Source organism: Pagrus pagrus (assembly GCF_965226575.1).
Source record: "Pagrus pagrus genome assembly, chromosome: 21".
NCBI classification, from domain to species: Eukaryota; Metazoa; Chordata; class Actinopteri; order Spariformes; family Sparidae; genus Pagrus; species Pagrus pagrus.
In genome coordinates, this window is record NC_140208.1 from 6,892,717 (window position 1) to 6,911,081 (window position 18,365).

An 18,365-nucleotide genomic window follows, 5' to 3' on the forward strand; every position below is an offset into this window, starting at 1 on the left:
TTGGGTGATATGATCTCCAAGAAGAACAATATGGTTTGCATTGTGTAAAAGTAGGTCTGTTTTTTTATTTTTAGTTTAAAAATAATAATAACTTGAACTGAAATGCAGCCTTTAAGACCAGAAAAACACATTTTATACATATGACTGTAGGAAGAAAGATTATCCTGGCATTTTTTATTTTATTTATTTATTTATTTATTTTTACTAGTTCTTAAGTCACAAACACAGAAAATAAAACAATTTAGATCAGACTTAGATAATTGAACACCAGATTTCTTTCTTATTTGCTTCTCAGGTCTTCTGTATCGTACCATTTTGCTTTTCAACAATACAATTGCTTTGGACACTTGGTCCACTATTAAGTTTCAGTTTACAACAAGAAAAGTTTGGGCACCCCTGTACTATATAAACAACCACAATCACATTACAGCTTTTAAAGTTTTTAATGTAAAGTTTAAACTCATTTAATACACACACATATACATAACACATAAAATGATTAATACACCATGGTGAATTATGTTTGTGTTGTTTTAAGATCATTTGATTAAACACTTTTTTTATTCAAAATCATAAAGGTCACAAGTTTTCAGTTAACAAAGTGATGTTTGACTAATTGAACCTGGGACTTTTGGGGCCCCTGTGGATGCGGGGCCACAATTGGTAATTCAACCTTGGTCCTTCCCTGCATTTATTCCTAACATTTTACAAAATCACTTAATATTTTTGCGTTGTGTCTTCTTTATTGATTTAAATATAAAATGTACCACTGCAAGAAAAGTGGAACGATCGTTTTGAACTAAAAAAAACACAAACAGCTTGTTTCAGCCGTGGTCGCTTCAGTGTGGGACCGATGGGAAACGGTCGGTCACTAATGTCTGCAACACCCGGTGTTTGAGTTGTGGGATGGAGTTTCGTTGACAGACAGTGTCGCTACGTGAATTTTGTATTTACTGTGTCTGTGTACTAACGCAGTGATATCTACCGGGAGCACTCGCCCGAGCAACATGGCAGATAATATTGTAAGTATGACGGCGGCTTGTATTAACGGCACTGAGGGGTCGACCCGGCTAACGTTAGCTAGCTCGTTAGCCGAAGTCCGGAGTGATGAGGCAGCAGAATTAGCTTGGTTGCTAACGTTCGCTCGCTGAGAGTGACTGGGGCCTGTTTAGCTAACCGGCTAATCTTAGCCCTTTGGCTAGCATCTGAATAAAAAGTCATCTTTAGCGCACGGGAAAGCTGCATAACCGGCACAAATTCAGGGATATAAACGGCTGTGATATCGTTTAGCATGCTCAGCGCGTTAGCCAAACATTAGCTAGAATATTCTCGGTGGATGAAATGGAAGCCAAGATGTTGTTTCACTAAAAGTGATATGTTGACTGAGATGAAGCCCCCACACCGTGACAGCTTTAGTAAACGTTGTGTGGTTCACACTCAACATCTTAATGTCGCAATACAAAAGCTCTCTGATGATCAGCAGAAGCTCCTAAGCTAACGTTAACATTACTTTTCTGCACTGTCATCGTTGTCACAATAATATGACACTGACACCACTGTGAAGAGGGGGAGTAGCGCCCTTGTTGTGACTGACAGGTGTTGAGAAGTCATATTGATGCTGTGTGGAGTTATTTTTGTTTGCAAGTAGCTAACAATGGAGCATTCTGTCCCAGTTGTTTGAACTGGTAACTCACTCAGCACTGAATGCAGCTCATGTTATTGTATGTTTTTTTTTTTGCAGATCATCAGGGTACAATCCCCAGATGGGATGAAGAAAATTCCCTCTACCAAGAGGGAGACTGCTGCTGCTTTTTTAAAGAAGGTAAATATTTACACTGGTTGCAGTGGTGCACCTTACTTACTCATTTAGGTGCACCAGCCCACAATCTAGGTGCACCCAATGGTTTCTTATCAAATTATGCAAACAATTGTACTGAGGGGTACACTGGTTCAAAAGCAACTACATAACCAATTTGTTTTTGTTAAAAATATTTTCATAGGCTACATTTTTTCAAATCTGACCTACTGAATATCAGGCACACCAGTGCAACCAATGACAAATAGTCGCACCCTGGAGCCCTGTGTGTGTAAAACATAAGTTTTCAAGTCTGAATGGGTCTCACAATGAAGACCTCTTGATGTGTACTATCTCTACAGTAATGTATGTGCCAAAGTGTCCATTGCAGTCACAAAGGCGACTTGTGTTTCCCTTGGTTTTGCTCGTGCCTGCTCATTGTTCATTTATGTATGAAGCTGTGTGGAAAGTACCAGAGGATGTCAGCCCTGCTCTGCTCATGTGATGCCAGGGAAACTAGTGTTAAGGTTGTGTAATGGATGCATTGCTTTGCTCACTTGTCGTCACAGCTGCCTACCAGGTTGTAGTTTGGCACTTAAAATAAAGAGATTGACCTTTGGTCCTGAATTTGGATATGTTTGTGAGACCAATCCTATTTTGGTTTTGTTCCATCTTAACTCTATTTATAAAAGTGCTCAAAAATAAATATGCCTTTGAATCAATGGATGGAAATAGAGCTGTATTCCAGCAGACCAGTCGCAGAAGCAGAGCATTGCAGCAGCACCTCATTAAAAATGTATGCATCCGTGTTAAGGCAGGATGATGTAGCCTGCAGATCAATTGGAGGAGTAGTCTTCATTCCCTGCTGATGTGCAGCCAGTGATGGGTGGAACAGAAAACCACGACTGTGAGGCAGACTGGGCAGAGACAGTCTGAGCCCTGCAGGTTGTATTTCTGTAGCTTAGGCAGAATAAAAGGAGCTCAAAGTGATATTCTGCCTCATACAGTCAGACAGTGTATAGTTCCACCCTGCATACAGAAATGATGTCTCCTCTTTTGTGTGGCTTTGGAAAATTAATGATTTTATGCTCAAAGAACATCAATGCTTCCGACTGACCTCAAAGATGAATAAAAAAACGGTGCCACTGCTAGATGATGTCTGTTCTCTGTCTGTTTAGATGTCATGGGATGAACACAGCTATGTTTTATCCAAGATAATCATTTTATTCTTCTGTTAAAAGTCTTCTGATGGTTTTTGGATTAAGTTCCCTTCAGGCAAATGAGCAGCATCAGACTGATTGTCTGCCGGATGTGATGTGATGATAAAAGTGCTATGGGATACTCTGTTGGACGAGCAGCTCAGAGTGCTCTTAATAGCTTAGTTTGGCTCACCCTGTGATGACCTTAAGAGGTGTTCCTACAAGATGAGTTTCTCTCGTGCCAAGAGGCTCTGTGCTAATCTGCTTTACCCTTTACACATGCACCTTTTTCATTGGCACATGTCGATCTGAATATTTTCCTCGAGTCATTTCCAAGGAAACGTAATCTTCAGCAACATTGTGCTAATGATTAACTCAGACTGATGTCACACTCTGTGTATTCTGAGCCAGATGTGTTTCATGGTGTTGATAGTTTGCAGTATTTTGATGTTAGTTCATAAGACATAAGGTTGTCATCCATTCTAATCAACATCCTGCATTATTCTCCTCTCAGGTAGCCAAAGAGTTTGGGTTTAATTCCAATGGGTTTTCTGTTTACCTGAACCGCAACAAGACCGGAGAGATCCTTTCCCAGAACAAAACTATGAGCCTGCTTAAGATCAAGTAAGTAGAGCTGCAACAATTAGTCGATTGAAAGAAAAGGAATCGCCAACTATTTTGATAAACAGTTTATCATTTAGGTCATTTTTCAAGCAACTATGTCAAACATTTCATGGTTCCAGCTTCTTAAATGAAAGGCCACCCAGTCCCAGGAATAAATGCTTGCATTGTATAATATTGTTTGAAATGTTACAGAATTTCAGATATGTAATATTTTCATAATTAAGTTAATTCACTGAAAGTTACTTACATTTCCATTTTTTTGACAAACTACAGTGTTTTTAAATGTGTTATTTGTTTTGTCCCTTCTCCTCCGTAGGCATGGCGACATGCTGTATCTGTTCCCTTCAGGAGCTCCTTCCTCCTCTGGGGAGGTGATGGACACGGCCACCCCGCACTCATCTTCATCACTACCATCCATCTCATCTTCTTCATCTTCTTCTTCTTCATCCTCCATGATCCCTCGGTCCCACTCAGCACCCCAGGTCCAGGAGGATGAGATTGATCAGTATCTGGCCAAGCAAGACGGCAAAATCTACAGGAACAAAGACCCACAGCTGTAAGAAACAGGCTAACTGCAAACATTCAGATTAAATACAAATGTCAGATATCTGATGAGTCTTTATTTTCTTTTCACAGATGTCGCCATAGTGCCCTTGGAAAATGTGTGCACTGTGTACCATTAGAGGTAAGAAAAATCAGTCTTGTTTTTTGTCTCTTTAACTCGACAGGAATTCTGATTTTATTCATTGAAACCTTGAAACCATGCTTCTTTTATTTTCATCAGCCTTTTGACGAAGACTACCTGAATCACCTCGACCCACCAGTGAAGCACATGTCATTCCACGCATACATTCGCAAGCTGACTGGTGGAGCTGATAAGTAAGACGTTTTTTCTTTTAATTTGGTGGAAACACAGAAAATTCTAGTCCAGTCCAAACACTGTTTTGATCTCCTGCAGAGGGAAGTTTGCAGCTTTGGAGAACATCAGCTGTAAGATCAAGTCGGGCTGCGAGGGCCACCCTCCCTGGCCGGAGGGGATCTGCACCAAGTGTCAGCCCAGTGCCATCACACTCAACAGACAGGTATGTGGCAATGAAGCTGTCAGTGAGTGCAACGGTGCAGCAGATGACCACAATTACAACCAAAAACAAGGAGTGTTCACCATCAGGCTTTGTGTGCCTTGACACTGTCCTAATATTTCTTTTTAACGTGGGTAAACCTGCTAAAAATAGGCGTTTGACTTCTTTCCTATTGGCAGTAGACGAGTTTGCCTCTCTGCTTTTTTTTTTCCTGTTGTGTCAAGTTCAACCTCATGTGTGAAAACATTAATAATTTTTAATTAACATTAATTTCTGTCCCTCAAAACATGCTTGAAATGTTAAATGACTCTATTTATATAATGTATTTTTTCAATGGGCTAACAATGAGCCTTTAATTCAACGGTTTACACTCACACACACACCCACACACTGATGGCAGCAAGCTACCATGCAATGTGCTGGCCTGACCATCGGAAGCTATCGGGCTGCGGTTCCAGCCCAAAGACACGGTGACATGCTGACAGGAGCAGCTGAGGACCCCCGTAATTTGTGGGCAAACTTCAGCTCATGTCTGAAAACACCATTAATCTCAAAGCACCGTTGCATGAATTTCTTCTGTTCTTCTCCCAGAAATACAGACACGTGGACAACATTATGTTTGAGAACCACACGATTGCTGACCGCTTCCTGGACTTCTGGAGGAAGACGGGCAGTCAGAGGATGGGATACTTGTACGGCAGGTACACTGAGCACAAAGACATCCCTCTGGGCATCAGAGCTGAGGTGGCTGCCATCTACGAGCCGCCGCAGGTCAGGGATTCCTTCTGCTTCAACTCCTCCAGTTAATTTGTCTGTTGATTTCATTTGTCCAGTATGTTAAGTGTACTGTAATTTCTCCTCAGTTTTACTTGCATTGATGTAACTCTCCGTTTTAATTTAGTCGTGACACTCGTCTCTTTTGTGTTTCAGAATGCCACTCAGAACAGCCTTGAACTGGTGGATGATCCTAAAGCTGCAGCTGTGGATGAAATCGCTGCTAAACTAGGCCTCTGCAAGGTCGGCCTTCATCTCTCTCTTACTCAGTTTAACTCCGAGCCTCCCAGTTACCTTAACAGAAATTATTCCTGTCTTTGCTTTCACACTGAATGCTGACAGTTGGCACTCCAGCGGTGTGGCGAGCTTTAAAAAATTTAAGTGATTCATGCTTCTCTGTCAAGGTAGTCCTGCTGTCTCACAATTGAAGCCTTTGGCACAGCTATCGATTTACAATTAATCAAAGACTTTAACCCTTTAAATCTGAGCCTTATTCAGCAAAGCAAACTGCTCCATGTTTGTCTGCTAAACATGAGTTTTTCCAGCCCGGCATTCATAAACTAATTTGCAAATGCCAGCTGGTCTGGAACCTCTCAGTTCACTTTTAATTTCCAGGGGGTGTCATCAACAGGTGCAGACCAAGTTGGGGAGGTGCAGGGTTTTTTTTACTTTTCTGTTCTTGGTTCAGTGTTTTTGGATGTGTTCTCCTTTTATGATGTATGAATTAAGATAGTTTACTCTAACTTTTAGGGCTGCACCCCAAAATTGTAATCATAAAAGATTAATCTGCCGATTATCACAATTAATGTTTTGGTTGATAAAATCTTCAAAGATAGTGAACCAGAGTCGTACGTTTTTGCCTTTGACTAAAATGATAACTCAGTAATTAAAATTGTTGCAGGTTAATTAACTAATTGCCTCAGATCTACTTATTTCATCTGTTTTCTCTGGTTCTCAGGTGGGCTGGATCTTCACTGACCTGCTCTCTGAAGACACGAGGATAGGCACTGTCCGCTACACGAGAAACGGGGTGAGGATCACTCAGAGAGACCACCTGTTCATCAGACTCGTACGCTGCTTTCCTCTGTTTAATCATTGTCCCTTCTTCCATCAGGACTCTTACTACCTGAGCGCAGAGGAGTGCATCACAGCTGGATACTTCCAGAATCTTCATTCAAACCCTTGCAGACTCTCTCGAGACGGCCATTTTGGCTCAAAATTTGTGACAGTGGTGGCGACAGGTAGGATTATCTTTATCACTATTCATACTCATCCGGGCTGCAACTAACTGTTATTTTACAGTCTTATCATGAAACTGAAATCTTTGTCTTGACTAGAGAGTTGTAAATTTCACTGTGCATTTGTTCTAAGTGCAGCTCAGGCTTGTGAGGTGCCTGTTTTAGTATTTTTTTTTCTCATCGTGTAGTAATGGTGAGGCCGGTGGAGGGAGCAGTGTAACACAAGCCAGACACTCTCTGAGACTCTCTGTTTGGTCTGTGGGATCGAGGCCAAGTGTTTACACTTCCCTCCACTAAGACCTCCTCATATATTTGTTCCAGAAGAGCACAATACCTAGCAGTGACCTCATCCCTGTCATTTGCATTAATGAGGCACCGACGGCCAAAGATGACATCATGGCTACACATCTACTGCCAGCCAGGGCCAAAGTCCATCTGTTTTACTTTCCCTTGTGTAAAGATGCCGTCTGTTTGCAAATCAGTTGCACGTGTGTAGTCATTTATCAAGTACAAGTGACCAACATTTTCTGGTTGTTGCTTCTCTAATAAGGGCTCTCATATCATCACTATTCCAATATTACATATAATATTTATTTAGGATGCACCATTATGGAAAGGTCTGGGCTTGTACTGATGTTTTAAATACATTTTGGCTGATAGTTGGTCCTATACTTCTTCCTTTTTAAATGTAGTTTTTGTTATTTAGTCTCCCTTTTGTGTGTGAAGGAAACCATGAAAGAAACAACCTTTAATATAACTTTCTTTCCCATGAAAACAATTCCTTTCATTGAAAAAGAACTGCTTCCAAAGCCCCTTTAGCTTGGCCTGCTGGTATTCAGTCAAAAGTAAAGTGAAAGAAGTTTGAGTTTATTCTTCAATCAATGCATTAATACATATGTGTGTCTGTGCTCTGTGTGCAGGTGGTCCAGATAACCAGGTGCACTTTGAAGGATATCAGGTGTCCAATCAGTGCATGGCTTTGGTGAGAGACGAGTGCCTACTGCCCAGCAAAGATGCTCCTGAGCTCGGCTTCGCTAAAGAGTCCAGCCCTGAGCAGTACGTACCAGACGTCTTCTTCAAGGTGAGACTTCATACAGCCTGTGTTAAAATGAAGCTTGGTTTATGGTTTGTTTTTGAGAATACAAAGCGACTAGGCATTACTCAGGTGATTGGACTGCTCGTCTCTTTATCATAATGATGACATCCAGATACTTCCTCTGCTATTAGGGGCCAGTTGTAATGAGTCTGTTCATCCAGATGTTTGGATCTAGATGTTAAGATTTTTCTTTGATTCTAAGCCTGCTGTTTGTTCCCCTTTCCATCCAAAAGGACAAAGACAAATTTGGAAATGATGTCACATTTCTCGCCCGGCCTCTCCCTGTGGAGTACCTCATCATAGATGTGAGTAACATTTCTTTTCGTCTGTGGTCAGTAGACACGAGTAGTGCCACTGCCTTAGTTTATAATGCCCCTGTTATCTCCTCTACAGATAACTACCACTTTTCCAAAGGACCCCCAGTATACCTTCTGCTCCACACAACGCTTCCCTATCGAGAACCGTGATATCCTGGGAGAGATACAAGTAAGTCATTATGAGATGAGCCTAAAATCCTCAGCGTTACATCAACCGCACGATACACGACATAATGAAGCTAGTTGTGTTCTCTTGTTAGACCTTCTTGATTCCTCTTGAGCGTTTATCTGTCTGTATTTCAACTTGACATGACCAGCCTCAGCTTAGTATGACCTTCAGCCTCAGAGGTCAGAGGAAGTTACACATCTTGTTTTCTTTTTTTATTTGTGTGTGTGTGCAGAATTTCCACAGTTTAGCGACATACCTGTCCCAGTGCACCTCCACGGCATTCCTGGACATCGTGTCAGACTTCCATCTGCTCCTCTTCCTCGTTACCAATGAAGTCATGCCTCTGAGAGTAAGACACCGATTTGAAGCTTCTTCTCCATTTGTTTTCCATTTGTGTTGCAGAAACTGGGTCAGAATACGGCCACATTCTTCTCCAGTCTGGAAGTGGTTACTGGTGTGAGGATGTTTTCACTCACAGCTTTTTTTCATGCTGACAGATTTTTGAACTGGCCTGTGTTTCATCATGACGATCAAAAGCAAAAATGTTTTCCTGTTTTAAGATAATAATAAACTTTTAGATCAGAAAATCACGAAATCCAGACTTTAAAACAACAAGCTGCTGGCGTGTTATTCTTTTTGTCCTGTTTCCTGAATGCGTCATAGCTGAGTGGTCAGTGATCAGAGTTTGTTTGTTTCTGCAGGACAGCATTGGGCTGCTACTAGATGCAGTGAGGACTTCTAATGAGGATCTGGCACAGACCTGGAAGAAGTCGGAGCAGTGGGCCACCATCGAGCAGCTGTGCAGTAAGTCACTGCTGATCAGCGAGGGCACAGTTAAACATGCCTGGTCTCAGTTTAGTTTCTGCAACAGGCAGGGTTCTTAAAAAGTCTGCAAAGTTTAGAGAATGCTTAATTTTAATCGTTGTGTTTTCAGGGTTATGAATATTCTTGAATATGAATATACTCCTTAAAAATATGCTTGATTTTCAACATAAACCAAAAATCTTGCTTAATATTTAAAATAAAACAATCCCACCGTCATGTTTGTTTATTGTCTCCTGGTGTGGAAATGAGCAAGAATTAGATAATAATGATCAAGAGGAAAATATATGTATTTTTGATTTTGGGATGAACTGGCCCTTTAAATTCATCTTGGGCTCTGGCACCTTGATGAAAATAATCAGTTAAAAGAAAAATGTATCATCAGATTGTATTATTATGAAAATCATTTCCTGCCCTAACATCCTGTAATCCCTCTCCTGTCCTCCAGGTACAGTTGGCGGGCAGCCCTCCAGCTCTCTGGGTTACGGGGCCATGGGCGGCCCCTCAGCGCCCGCCTCCTCCTCAGCCATGTGGTCCTGCCTCCACTGCACCTTCATGAATCAGCCCGGCACAGAGCACTGTGAAATGTGCAGCCTGCCCCGCAGTTAAAAACCCCCCCACCTGTCCTCCTCCACCCTGCCTCCACGCCCTGCCCAGCCCTCCTCTTAACTCGCCAATGACATCACTGCACCAGGACCAGCTGCGAGATTTGGATTTGTTTGTTTTCTTTCACCTCACTCTGAAGCCTTTCCAACTCACAGGCTGCTGTGACGACTCGTTTACATCGAATTCAAAGAGTCACCTAAAATAAACTGTTTTTTTTTTTGTTTTTTTTTGTATCCCTCCTCACAGCGGCTCTCGTGAGCGGCGGGGTTCGTTAAGGTAAAGCACTTTTGGCTGAGGCCCCTTTTCCCTCCACCCACCTGAATAATCACCCCCCTCAAATAAATCCTGCTGTGACTCAGGACGACAGCAAAGACTCGAGTGTTTGGATGTTCTCTCACATCAGTGCCCCTCTCACTCTCACAACGTCTTCTGGAAAATCTTGCTGTGTATAAATACATTTGAGGAATGATACTGTTATTTAATTAAGCTTCTTCTTCTTCTGTTTTTTTATCTGATTGTAGCGATACCTTAAAAAGTTTTGAATCTTCAGCATGGATTCTACTCAGTCAGGTGTTTCTAGGTCTCTTTGACAAGCCCCTTCGAGTACAATCATCAGTCAAAGCTCCGACCTGAAAACTCTTAAGAGCTCCCGAGTGATTTCACCTAAGTAGAGAGTTTATATTTTCAGTATGAAATTACTTTAAAAAGAAGTCCCAGATTTGAAACAAAAGGCTCCTGGCCCCTAACGCTTCCTCCACTGATTTCAGAAGTAACATTTCTAAACTGATGTCCCACCAACTTAAAGTGGTTCCTAAAGATTTTCGCTGGTTTGTTGGAGTTGTAGCTTTTGGATTTGTTGGCTTGAACTCGAGCAGGCATAATATGTAGCTTATTTATCAGCTGTATGTTCTGTTTCTGATAAAATGGCCCAGGACACCATCCATCGTCCTCCTCGTCGTTACTGACTCGCACTAAATTAGTCGTGAGGTGCTTCTAGAAACAACTGGTGCTCGCCCCGTCACTCTTGTTTTGTGTTCTTGCTGGCGTCGGTCCAGAGGCGACAGACCATAACCAATATTCCTCCGCTGATGGGGCCCCTCCGGGTTCCTCCATCACTCAGCCTTCAAAGACTTTGCTGCTCAGAGTGCGAAGGGGTCACAGGTCAGCACGGGGAGAAAAAGATGCCTAACATTTCGCTTCTGATGTCTGTGCTTAATGTTTAAAGGAACAGTTCACCCAAAAATGAAAATTCAGTCATTATCTCCTCACCCGATGCTGATGAAAAGTCATGTGAAGTTTCATGTTCCAAAAAACATTTCTGGAGCTTGAGGATTGTTGAAGCGTTCAACTGAAGTAGCTGGGGACTTGTTTTAAAATGTTAAACAAACAAATGAATTGATTCAAAAATCTGTTATTTAAACCCCCGAACACCTCAAACCAGTAGTGCGCTAACGCTTTTAGCTTAGCAGCTACCGTGAAGGTTTTAGCTTTAGAAAGGGTATAAATAATGTCTTTTCAAATCAATTTGGGATCTTGGGGCTTTCACAGACTTGGATAACAATGGAGCCAATTTATTTTCTTTTGGTTGTTTTTAACGATTTTAAAACATGTTCCCAGCTACTTTAGTTGTTTGGCTGTGAAGCTCCGGAAAATGTTTTGTGGACTACGAAACATCACCTGGCTTTTCATCTGCACGGGGGATGAGGATATAATGACTGAATCATCGGTATTTGGGTGAACTGTTCCTTTAAGAAAACCATGAAGTGAGCATCGTCTGTGTCTGGGTTTGCACTAAATTACTCTCTGTACTTTCAAGCAAAAGCCCTGAGCTTCTTCCAGCAGGAGGCAAGGATGATGTTCAGCACACAAGTTCAGATTTTGTCCTTTGCAGTGCTCCAGCTGTCAGACTGAAAAGACCTTGAAAAGCACTTAACTCCCTCCGATAGCACTGAAAAACAGTTTCCCACTTACTTCTAGTTGTATTAACTTTAAATCACAGTTTAATGGAGTTAAATGGAATTTAATTTGTGGTGCATTTAAACAGTCAACAGTTTTCATAGGCTAGACAGAAATTAGGGCTGGGTGATATGGCCTTAAAATAATACTGCAGTATTTGCAGAGATTGTGGGGGCAGTGTAGCCAACAAAAGGATGACCAGAGAACACGAGAAAGGAAAGTTGGAAAATTGGCGGCTATCTGAAAGTACTGTATGTATCAAGTGGCCTCACAGACCGCTGCCTCTTTGTTAACGCGTTAATTATCACAACCGTCTCCACCGTCGCCATGTTTGTTGTCAGTGATGGTTCGTGTCCACAGTATCTACTACGAGAAACTGTGCAATGCATTCTTGTAGCGTTGCGTGTTTGAGAGATGGGCGGGGTTATGCCTGCTTCTCATTTGCATAAAGTTGAGGTTGAGGCTACTTTATGCAAATTATGTGTGTCCAGTTTGACTTACCACCACTGGAAACTCTAGAGACAGTTGTCGAGGTAAAATGAAGACAGATTCTGCACCTGCATGGCTTATTTCTCACGCATTATTTCAGAAACGCACTTTGGTGAACTATTAACCAAATTTCCAAACAAGCTGCCGTGTTGGTCCGGTTTGAAATCCCCAAGCAGACGTCACACTCATGCCGTTTGTCCAATCAGGTGCAGACAGGAGTGTTTGCGGTGTTGTAGAAGGGTGGTGATGAAGCATCCAATGCTGGGAAGCGGCGTGAGCCCTCACTTCTAAAAGTGCCCCTGTAGACGCATATCATTATTCTTGACTCTGAGCTGCCCTCTACTGGATGTATTGCTTAGCATCCACGCCCACGTGAAGGATGCATAGAAGTAGTCATTGTTACAACGTTGGGTTAAAGTACGTAAAGGGGGCATAGATAAATAACTGAAGCCTTACAGCAAGTGAGTAAAGACAAGTATTAGAACAAGTAGAACAGTCTGATAAGTTCAGAAAGTGACATCATTTTACTGTAACGCAGTAAAACCAGGAAAAGTCGACACCTACGTCATATCATGATATAATGATATCCAAAATCTAAGATGATATATAGTCTCATATCACGATATCGATATATTGCCCAGCCCTAGCACAAATCTCAGAAACTTCTTAAAACCTGAACAAATAAAAACACAAAAGAAAACCTTCTACATGTATAGATACGACTAGTGGTACGTGGGGAAATGTTTTTATTTCCATTGACTCCAGTATCACAGTCAGCAGTGGCCATATTGAAATAGTTGGTGAAAACTGATTCCTTAATGCCGTTTGTGTTTTTTTCATCCGACTCATACTGGGACCAAAACTTGAGATCATTGAAGTCGTGAAAGTTCAGTTCTGTCACTTTAAAGCCGCTCCAGACGAAACACTCGTAACGTCACTAACATGCAGCCATTCCACAAAATCGAACCACACTAACAGCTGGTGCTAGAACGAAGGGTTTTGGTACCACCACCTGCCGTCCAGATGGAAACACATAAAAGATTAATAGTGTTTTAGACATAATAGGAAAACACAGAGCAGTTTTGAGGCTAACAGATGAAATGGTCTTGCATGACTTGAATGAATTTTTCAGTTTTCTGGTGCTTGTTTAAAATGAGAGAATTGGCTGCAGCTGTTTTTAAAACAAAAGCTAATGTGACTTTTACACCTTTTTAATAAATAATCCGGGTTTCTTTAGTTTTTCACCGACAGAATCTCTTTTAACCAACGTCCTTGTTATGTTTGCTGCTGACTGAAACACCCAAACCTTTCATCATCACCTTACACGTTCAGTTATTTCCTCCGAACTCTGTTGCAAGAACTAGTTTTTTTGCTGAAGGACGTTCCGGCTTGATCGAATCACTGAATCCTGTCGAGTTTTCGCCGGGTCGTCGACGGGGAAACGGGCCTCTTCGGTTAAGAGGGCGGGTCGTGGGCTGCAGATTTGCTATTTATGAGACGTGTGCTTCTTCGTAAGAGCTTGACAGTAATTCCATTGATGAAGTGAGAATATATTTTTAGTTGTAGAAGAATTTGAAAATGCTTGAAAAAATAAAAAAAAGTTGATATCATTCTTGCCCCCCTCCTCCCCCCTACCTGTGTGAATTCTCCAGAGCGATTTATCTGATGTCATGCTAACGGACGGCAGTGACCTTTTTCCTTTTGTATTGATCCGGGGGCCGTTTGCTGAGCAAGCACGCTCTTGGAGTTACAGCCGCTCCTCACTTTCCACTGAGCTAACTGAGGAGCCTGGAAGTTGTATGCTGTTGACCTGGATTTGAAACAAAAATAATAAAAACAAAAACAACAAAGAATTCCTGCTGCTGATAATGATGTGTTTGATTTGTTGTCTGTCTGGTGAATCAGCAAATAGAAGCAAAGTGGTTCAGACTAAAAATAACAGGTTTTCAAATGATGGTGAGTTCTCTTGTATATTTATAATTTAAACGGAGAATAATAAACATGAGAGCTCACCGATTAGAGAACTCTTTACTGAACTAATCCCCCTTAGTTCCAAGAAAGGGAAACATGAATTCTGAAACTTACATAACTCTGTACAGTAAGATTTTAAATGTCTGAGACCACATTTAAAATCTCATATAAACCTGGAGATACTCAGAAGAGTCCAGTTCTTAACAAAGAGGGGTTTTATCAGCGTCAAATCATGGCTGGACTGAAGGTTTTGTCAGAGATATTAGATGAAGCTTGATGAAAAAAGTTTTTTTCCCCATGGTAAATAATTACCATAAAATTTGAGATAAAAAGTCAAAATTATAATATTTAAAAGACAATGATGAGATGGAAAGTAATTGATATGAGTTAAAGTCAATAGTATGAGATGAAATATTGAAATTATAGGATAAAAGTTCTCATTTTGAGATTTAATTGTCAAAATTTTGAGATAAAAGAAGTCAATTATCATATAAAGTCAAAATTGTGAAACAAAAAGTGTGACATAAAAAGTCATAAATATAAGATTGAAAGTCAAACTTATTAACTAAAAAAGTCAAAATTATGAGGAAAAAGTCATAATTATGTGTTTGAGTCAAAGTTATGAAATACAAAAACACAATTATTACATGAAAAGTCATAATTATGAGATAGAAAGTCAAAATTGTTGACTTTATCTGATTATGTTATGATTTACCATGGGAATTTAAAATTCTCTGTTTTATGAAGGCTTTTTAGAAAAACAACTTGAGAGTTGAAGTCAACCTGGTTTTCATCATCGCATGAACTTCAACCACCAAAGTTCTCTCTGTGTAAATGTCAAAAGACCTCAACAGTCTTCAGGTTACATGCAGAGTCGCCTCACTGTAAAGACTTCCTCCATAATCGACGTTTAACAAGCGATGAGAGCAGGTAGAGTCTGGAGGGAGTGGACCTCATCACTCCCCAGGACTGCAGATGGACAACAGATGAAGAACAGGAATGTGTAAGTAGGACGTGACCGTAAATCATCAAACACCTCTGCAGAAGGTCGCCGAGGACTGAGATCATGTTTCACCGTCTACACTTCATACATTTTCTGTTTTTTCTCTGGTCATGTTCTGCCTCGTTAAGTGTTGGTTATAAACTGTCAGCTCAAGTGTTGACAGTTGTTACAAAAACGTCTTTCTTGGTATTTCGATGCTCAAGTGAAGAGTTGATAGAAAGCAGTGAGTGCAGGTCAGTCATGAAGGGAGAACTTTGAAGTGAAATCCTGATATATGAAGCTCAGATGGGAGTGGAGAGCGGAGACCCTCCTCCTGTTCAAAAACAAAGTGTCGGCATTGTCCTCTGGATTATTTGACTTCAGAGTGCAGGTATGTTGTCCGCATCTTTAATCACAACAGACGAAGCTTTAACTTTAGTTTTATCATTTTCAACTGTGTGTGTTTGTGTCCAGACGCAGGTTTGAGGATGCAGTCTGCAGGAGTTCTGTTCATCCTCTCGGTGACTCTGAGTGCTGCTCAGAAACAGAAAACAACCCAGAAAGCAGAGTGGGACTACAGGAATGAAGGTAAATACATTCACCCTCACATCCAAACAAGTCATTTCAAGTTTTGGGTACTTAACTTGTGTATTTCCTACTTTTTTGAGTGGGACATTTTTCATTTCTCATTCTCAGAGTTGGTGCTTTTGATGATTTGCAGGTTACAACCTGTCTCGTCGTCTTCAAACTTGAGTCAATTTGTAATGAAATGTTCATTTTAAGAAGTCTATGTTACATATAACATGTTACATGTTTCTTTTTCTCATAAAGTGATTTTATTTTTATGTTTTTATTTTATATTGTGCTTTTGAATTTAAATGCACCCCTTCTTATGATATTTACTCTTTTTTATCATAAATGTTAATGATTATGATTTATGTAAAACACTTTGTGTTGCACTTTTTGCAGGAAACTGTTGTTTAGAAATAATGATTCTTCATGATTATTATTAAATCTAGACATCTAAAAACAGCTAAAGCCAAGTTCAATCTTCTGTAATCTTTTTTATATCTTTTTCATTGCTTCTTTCTTTCTTTCTTTCTTTCTTTTTCATTCCTCTTTGTGATGAGAAATGCCCTAATGATAAAAAAGTAACCTTTACTCTTTGAATACTTTCAACAATTGAGTACATTTTTACTGTTAATACTTTGATTGTCTAAGTCATTGAACTGAATGTTAAACTTGTACTTGTATTGCAGTAAAACATATCTCATATCTTATCTTACATATTTGAATAAATCAAAACTGGTTCCCCACTGAAGATTGTTCAGTTACTATTTGATTAATAACTTTGTAATAATATCATTAAAATATTAAATTGGTGTATTGTCTTCCTGACTGTGGTTTTTGACAGAGAGCTGATTGTTGACCTGCTCTGTGCTCTCCTCTCCTGCAGCAGAGAGAGTGAACACCAGAGGATGTGCCAACCTCACGCTGGTCTTAGACAACTGGAAATACGCCATCATGACGCAGGTCAAAGATCTGCTGCTGCACGACCACAGCACTGTGCTGCCCGACTATGGAAGGTCAGGACACATTATTTTACTTTTTACACCATAATGTGATGATTTTTCAGGTCATTGACTTAGAAGTAAATGTTCTCAGGATCCAGCCGCTGTCAGACGCCCTGGGAGATCTCTACAAGGAGTTCAACGCCCTGAAGGAGCGTCTCGCTGAGCTGACGACCAAGTTTGATGGAGTCGAGTCCTTCGTGGACGACGTGCGGTCGGGAAGGAAGCCTGCGCCTCTCCGAGGTGAACCCCGACCCCCGGGGTCGCTTCCAGCAGGGATGGAGGCTGCAGCCGCTGATGCAAGAGGTCGAGCTCAAGGGAGGAGGACCAGGGTGGTGGTCCGGAGGGTCAAGAAACCTGCAGGGTCACAGGACTGATGAAGCTTTGAGACACAGCATCATAATCCTGTCTGGTGTGGAATAACATTGTGTTTTATGCAGGAAATTTCTCCTTTTATAATCTTAAATGAGTTCAGGTCATAAATACAGGGTTTTGTCGAATGTCAGAGACATGTCTTGCTGCAACTGAGGTCATATGTTGTCTTCTTTTAGCACTCTATTGTTGTGAAACTCTTGTTTTCACTGGTGTAGTTAAAGCATCGGTAGAAACTGAAGAACAGGGTGATATTGTTCCTGGATTTCAAGACACAAAACCCCAAAAAAGGGAAAAACTTTGTGTCTGAAATCAGGTGAAGCCAGCAGATTTTATCGCTGGACAGATGAGACAAAAAATGAAATGTCATTATTGAACTAAACTTTGTTTTTTGGAGGAAAAACAAGGTCACAGGAACATATATGACATCATCATTTAATTTATTTTAAATATCATCATTCTCACTGAACTACTTCTGATAACCAACCTGCATATAAAGACAAATATTACACTTGTTTTTCATCTTGTAATAATGATTTAATGAATGTACTCAACAGTATTTATAAACAGTTATATTCTACTTTACCACTAGGTGGCTCCCAAGCACCTGGAACATATCCTGAGTGCTGTGTTTGCAAATATGATAGTTGACATGTAATCTTTGTGTAAGCGTTCAGCAGCAGCATTCACACATTAGTATTAGCAATTTCTGTAATTAATATTATTTTGTCATGATTCATCTTTGTATTAATGTTGTAATAAGAGTATTTTGCACATCTATCTGAGATGCTTTTGCCTGTTTCTTCAAAATAAAATCTTTTGATGTACATTGTGTCTTTGTTTTAAATAGTAACAGGGATACTCTACACACACAAGTATTTTATATAAAGCACAATGCTATTATATATTATTGGACTACACCTGGTGCCTACATTACCCACAATGCAACTCAGTCACTGAGTGACATCACTGGAGGCAGATTATCACCTCACATGCAGCTTCCTCTGGACTCCCAAACACCTGTAAACACACTGTAATGTGTAAAATAGGTGGAGTCACCCTTTCAAAATAAAGTTACTCAGTAAATGAGGAGAAATTAGGTCAGTTTTCAGTCTTTTTGTTTTATTTAAAATGATCATCAGGAGTGATCTGGTGACAGGAAACAGCTGATAAAAAAAAGGAACTCATCAAACAACAGCTCTTTTTAAATGTAGTGGAGTAAAAAGTAGAATATAATGGAGTACAAGAGGCCAGGATGAATGGAAATCATCACCTGAACATACAAGCACCCGGTTGTGGAATGTA

The 18,365-nt window shown here is 40.5% G+C and overlaps 2 protein-coding genes across 2 annotated transcripts; both read left to right on the top strand.

Moving 5' to 3' along the window:
- The first annotated feature begins 840 nt into the window (after positions 1–840).
- nploc4 (NPL4 homolog, ubiquitin recognition factor) lies at positions 841–14,017 on the top strand. Its single transcript, XM_084341681.1, has 17 exons — positions 841–1,022; positions 1,742–1,822; positions 3,509–3,618; positions 3,935–4,174; positions 4,255–4,303; positions 4,403–4,497; positions 4,577–4,700; positions 5,289–5,468; positions 5,628–5,714; positions 6,430–6,501; positions 6,586–6,712; positions 7,630–7,790; positions 8,039–8,110; positions 8,199–8,291; positions 8,524–8,640; positions 8,993–9,095; positions 9,562–14,017. Exons 1-17 carry the CDS (start codon positions 1,008–1,010, stop codon positions 9,720–9,722), a joined length of 1,887 nt encoding a protein of 628 aa, XP_084197807.1. The 5' UTR covers positions 841–1,007; the 3' UTR covers positions 9,723–14,017.
- Positions 14,018–15,598: 1,581 nt separating this feature from the next.
- LOC311250093 (uncharacterized protein) lies at positions 15,599–17,853 on the top strand. The gene is made up of 3 exons (XM_084341611.1): positions 15,599–15,705; positions 16,574–16,703; positions 16,783–17,853. The coding sequence occupies exons 1-3, from the start codon at positions 15,606–15,608 to the stop codon at positions 17,063–17,065; spliced, it is 513 nt and encodes a 170-aa protein (XP_084197737.1). The 5' UTR covers positions 15,599–15,605; the 3' UTR covers positions 17,066–17,853.
- The last annotated feature ends 512 nt before the right edge of the window (positions 17,854–18,365 follow it).

Bases quoted from the DNA above. Each gene is read 5' to 3' on its own strand.
- nploc4 (XM_084341681.1), top strand. The intron at 3,619-3,934 runs GTAAGTAGAGCT...TCTCCTCCGTAG, and splicing joins ATGAGCCTGCTTAAGATCAA to GCATGGCGACATGCTGTATC. The intron at 6,502-6,585 runs GTGAGGATCACT...TTCTTCCATCAG, and splicing joins TCCGCTACACGAGAAACGGG to GACTCTTACTACCTGAGCGC.
- LOC311250093 (XM_084341611.1), top strand. From the start codon at position 15,606: ATGCAGTCTGCAGGAGTTCTGTTCATCCTCTCGGTGACTCTGAGTGCT. The intron at 15,706-16,573 runs GTAAATACATTC...CCTCTCCTGCAG, and splicing joins GTGGGACTACAGGAATGAAG to CAGAGAGAGTGAACACCAGA. The intron at 16,704-16,782 runs GTCAGGACACAT...AAATGTTCTCAG, and splicing joins GTGCTGCCCGACTATGGAAG to GATCCAGCCGCTGTCAGACG.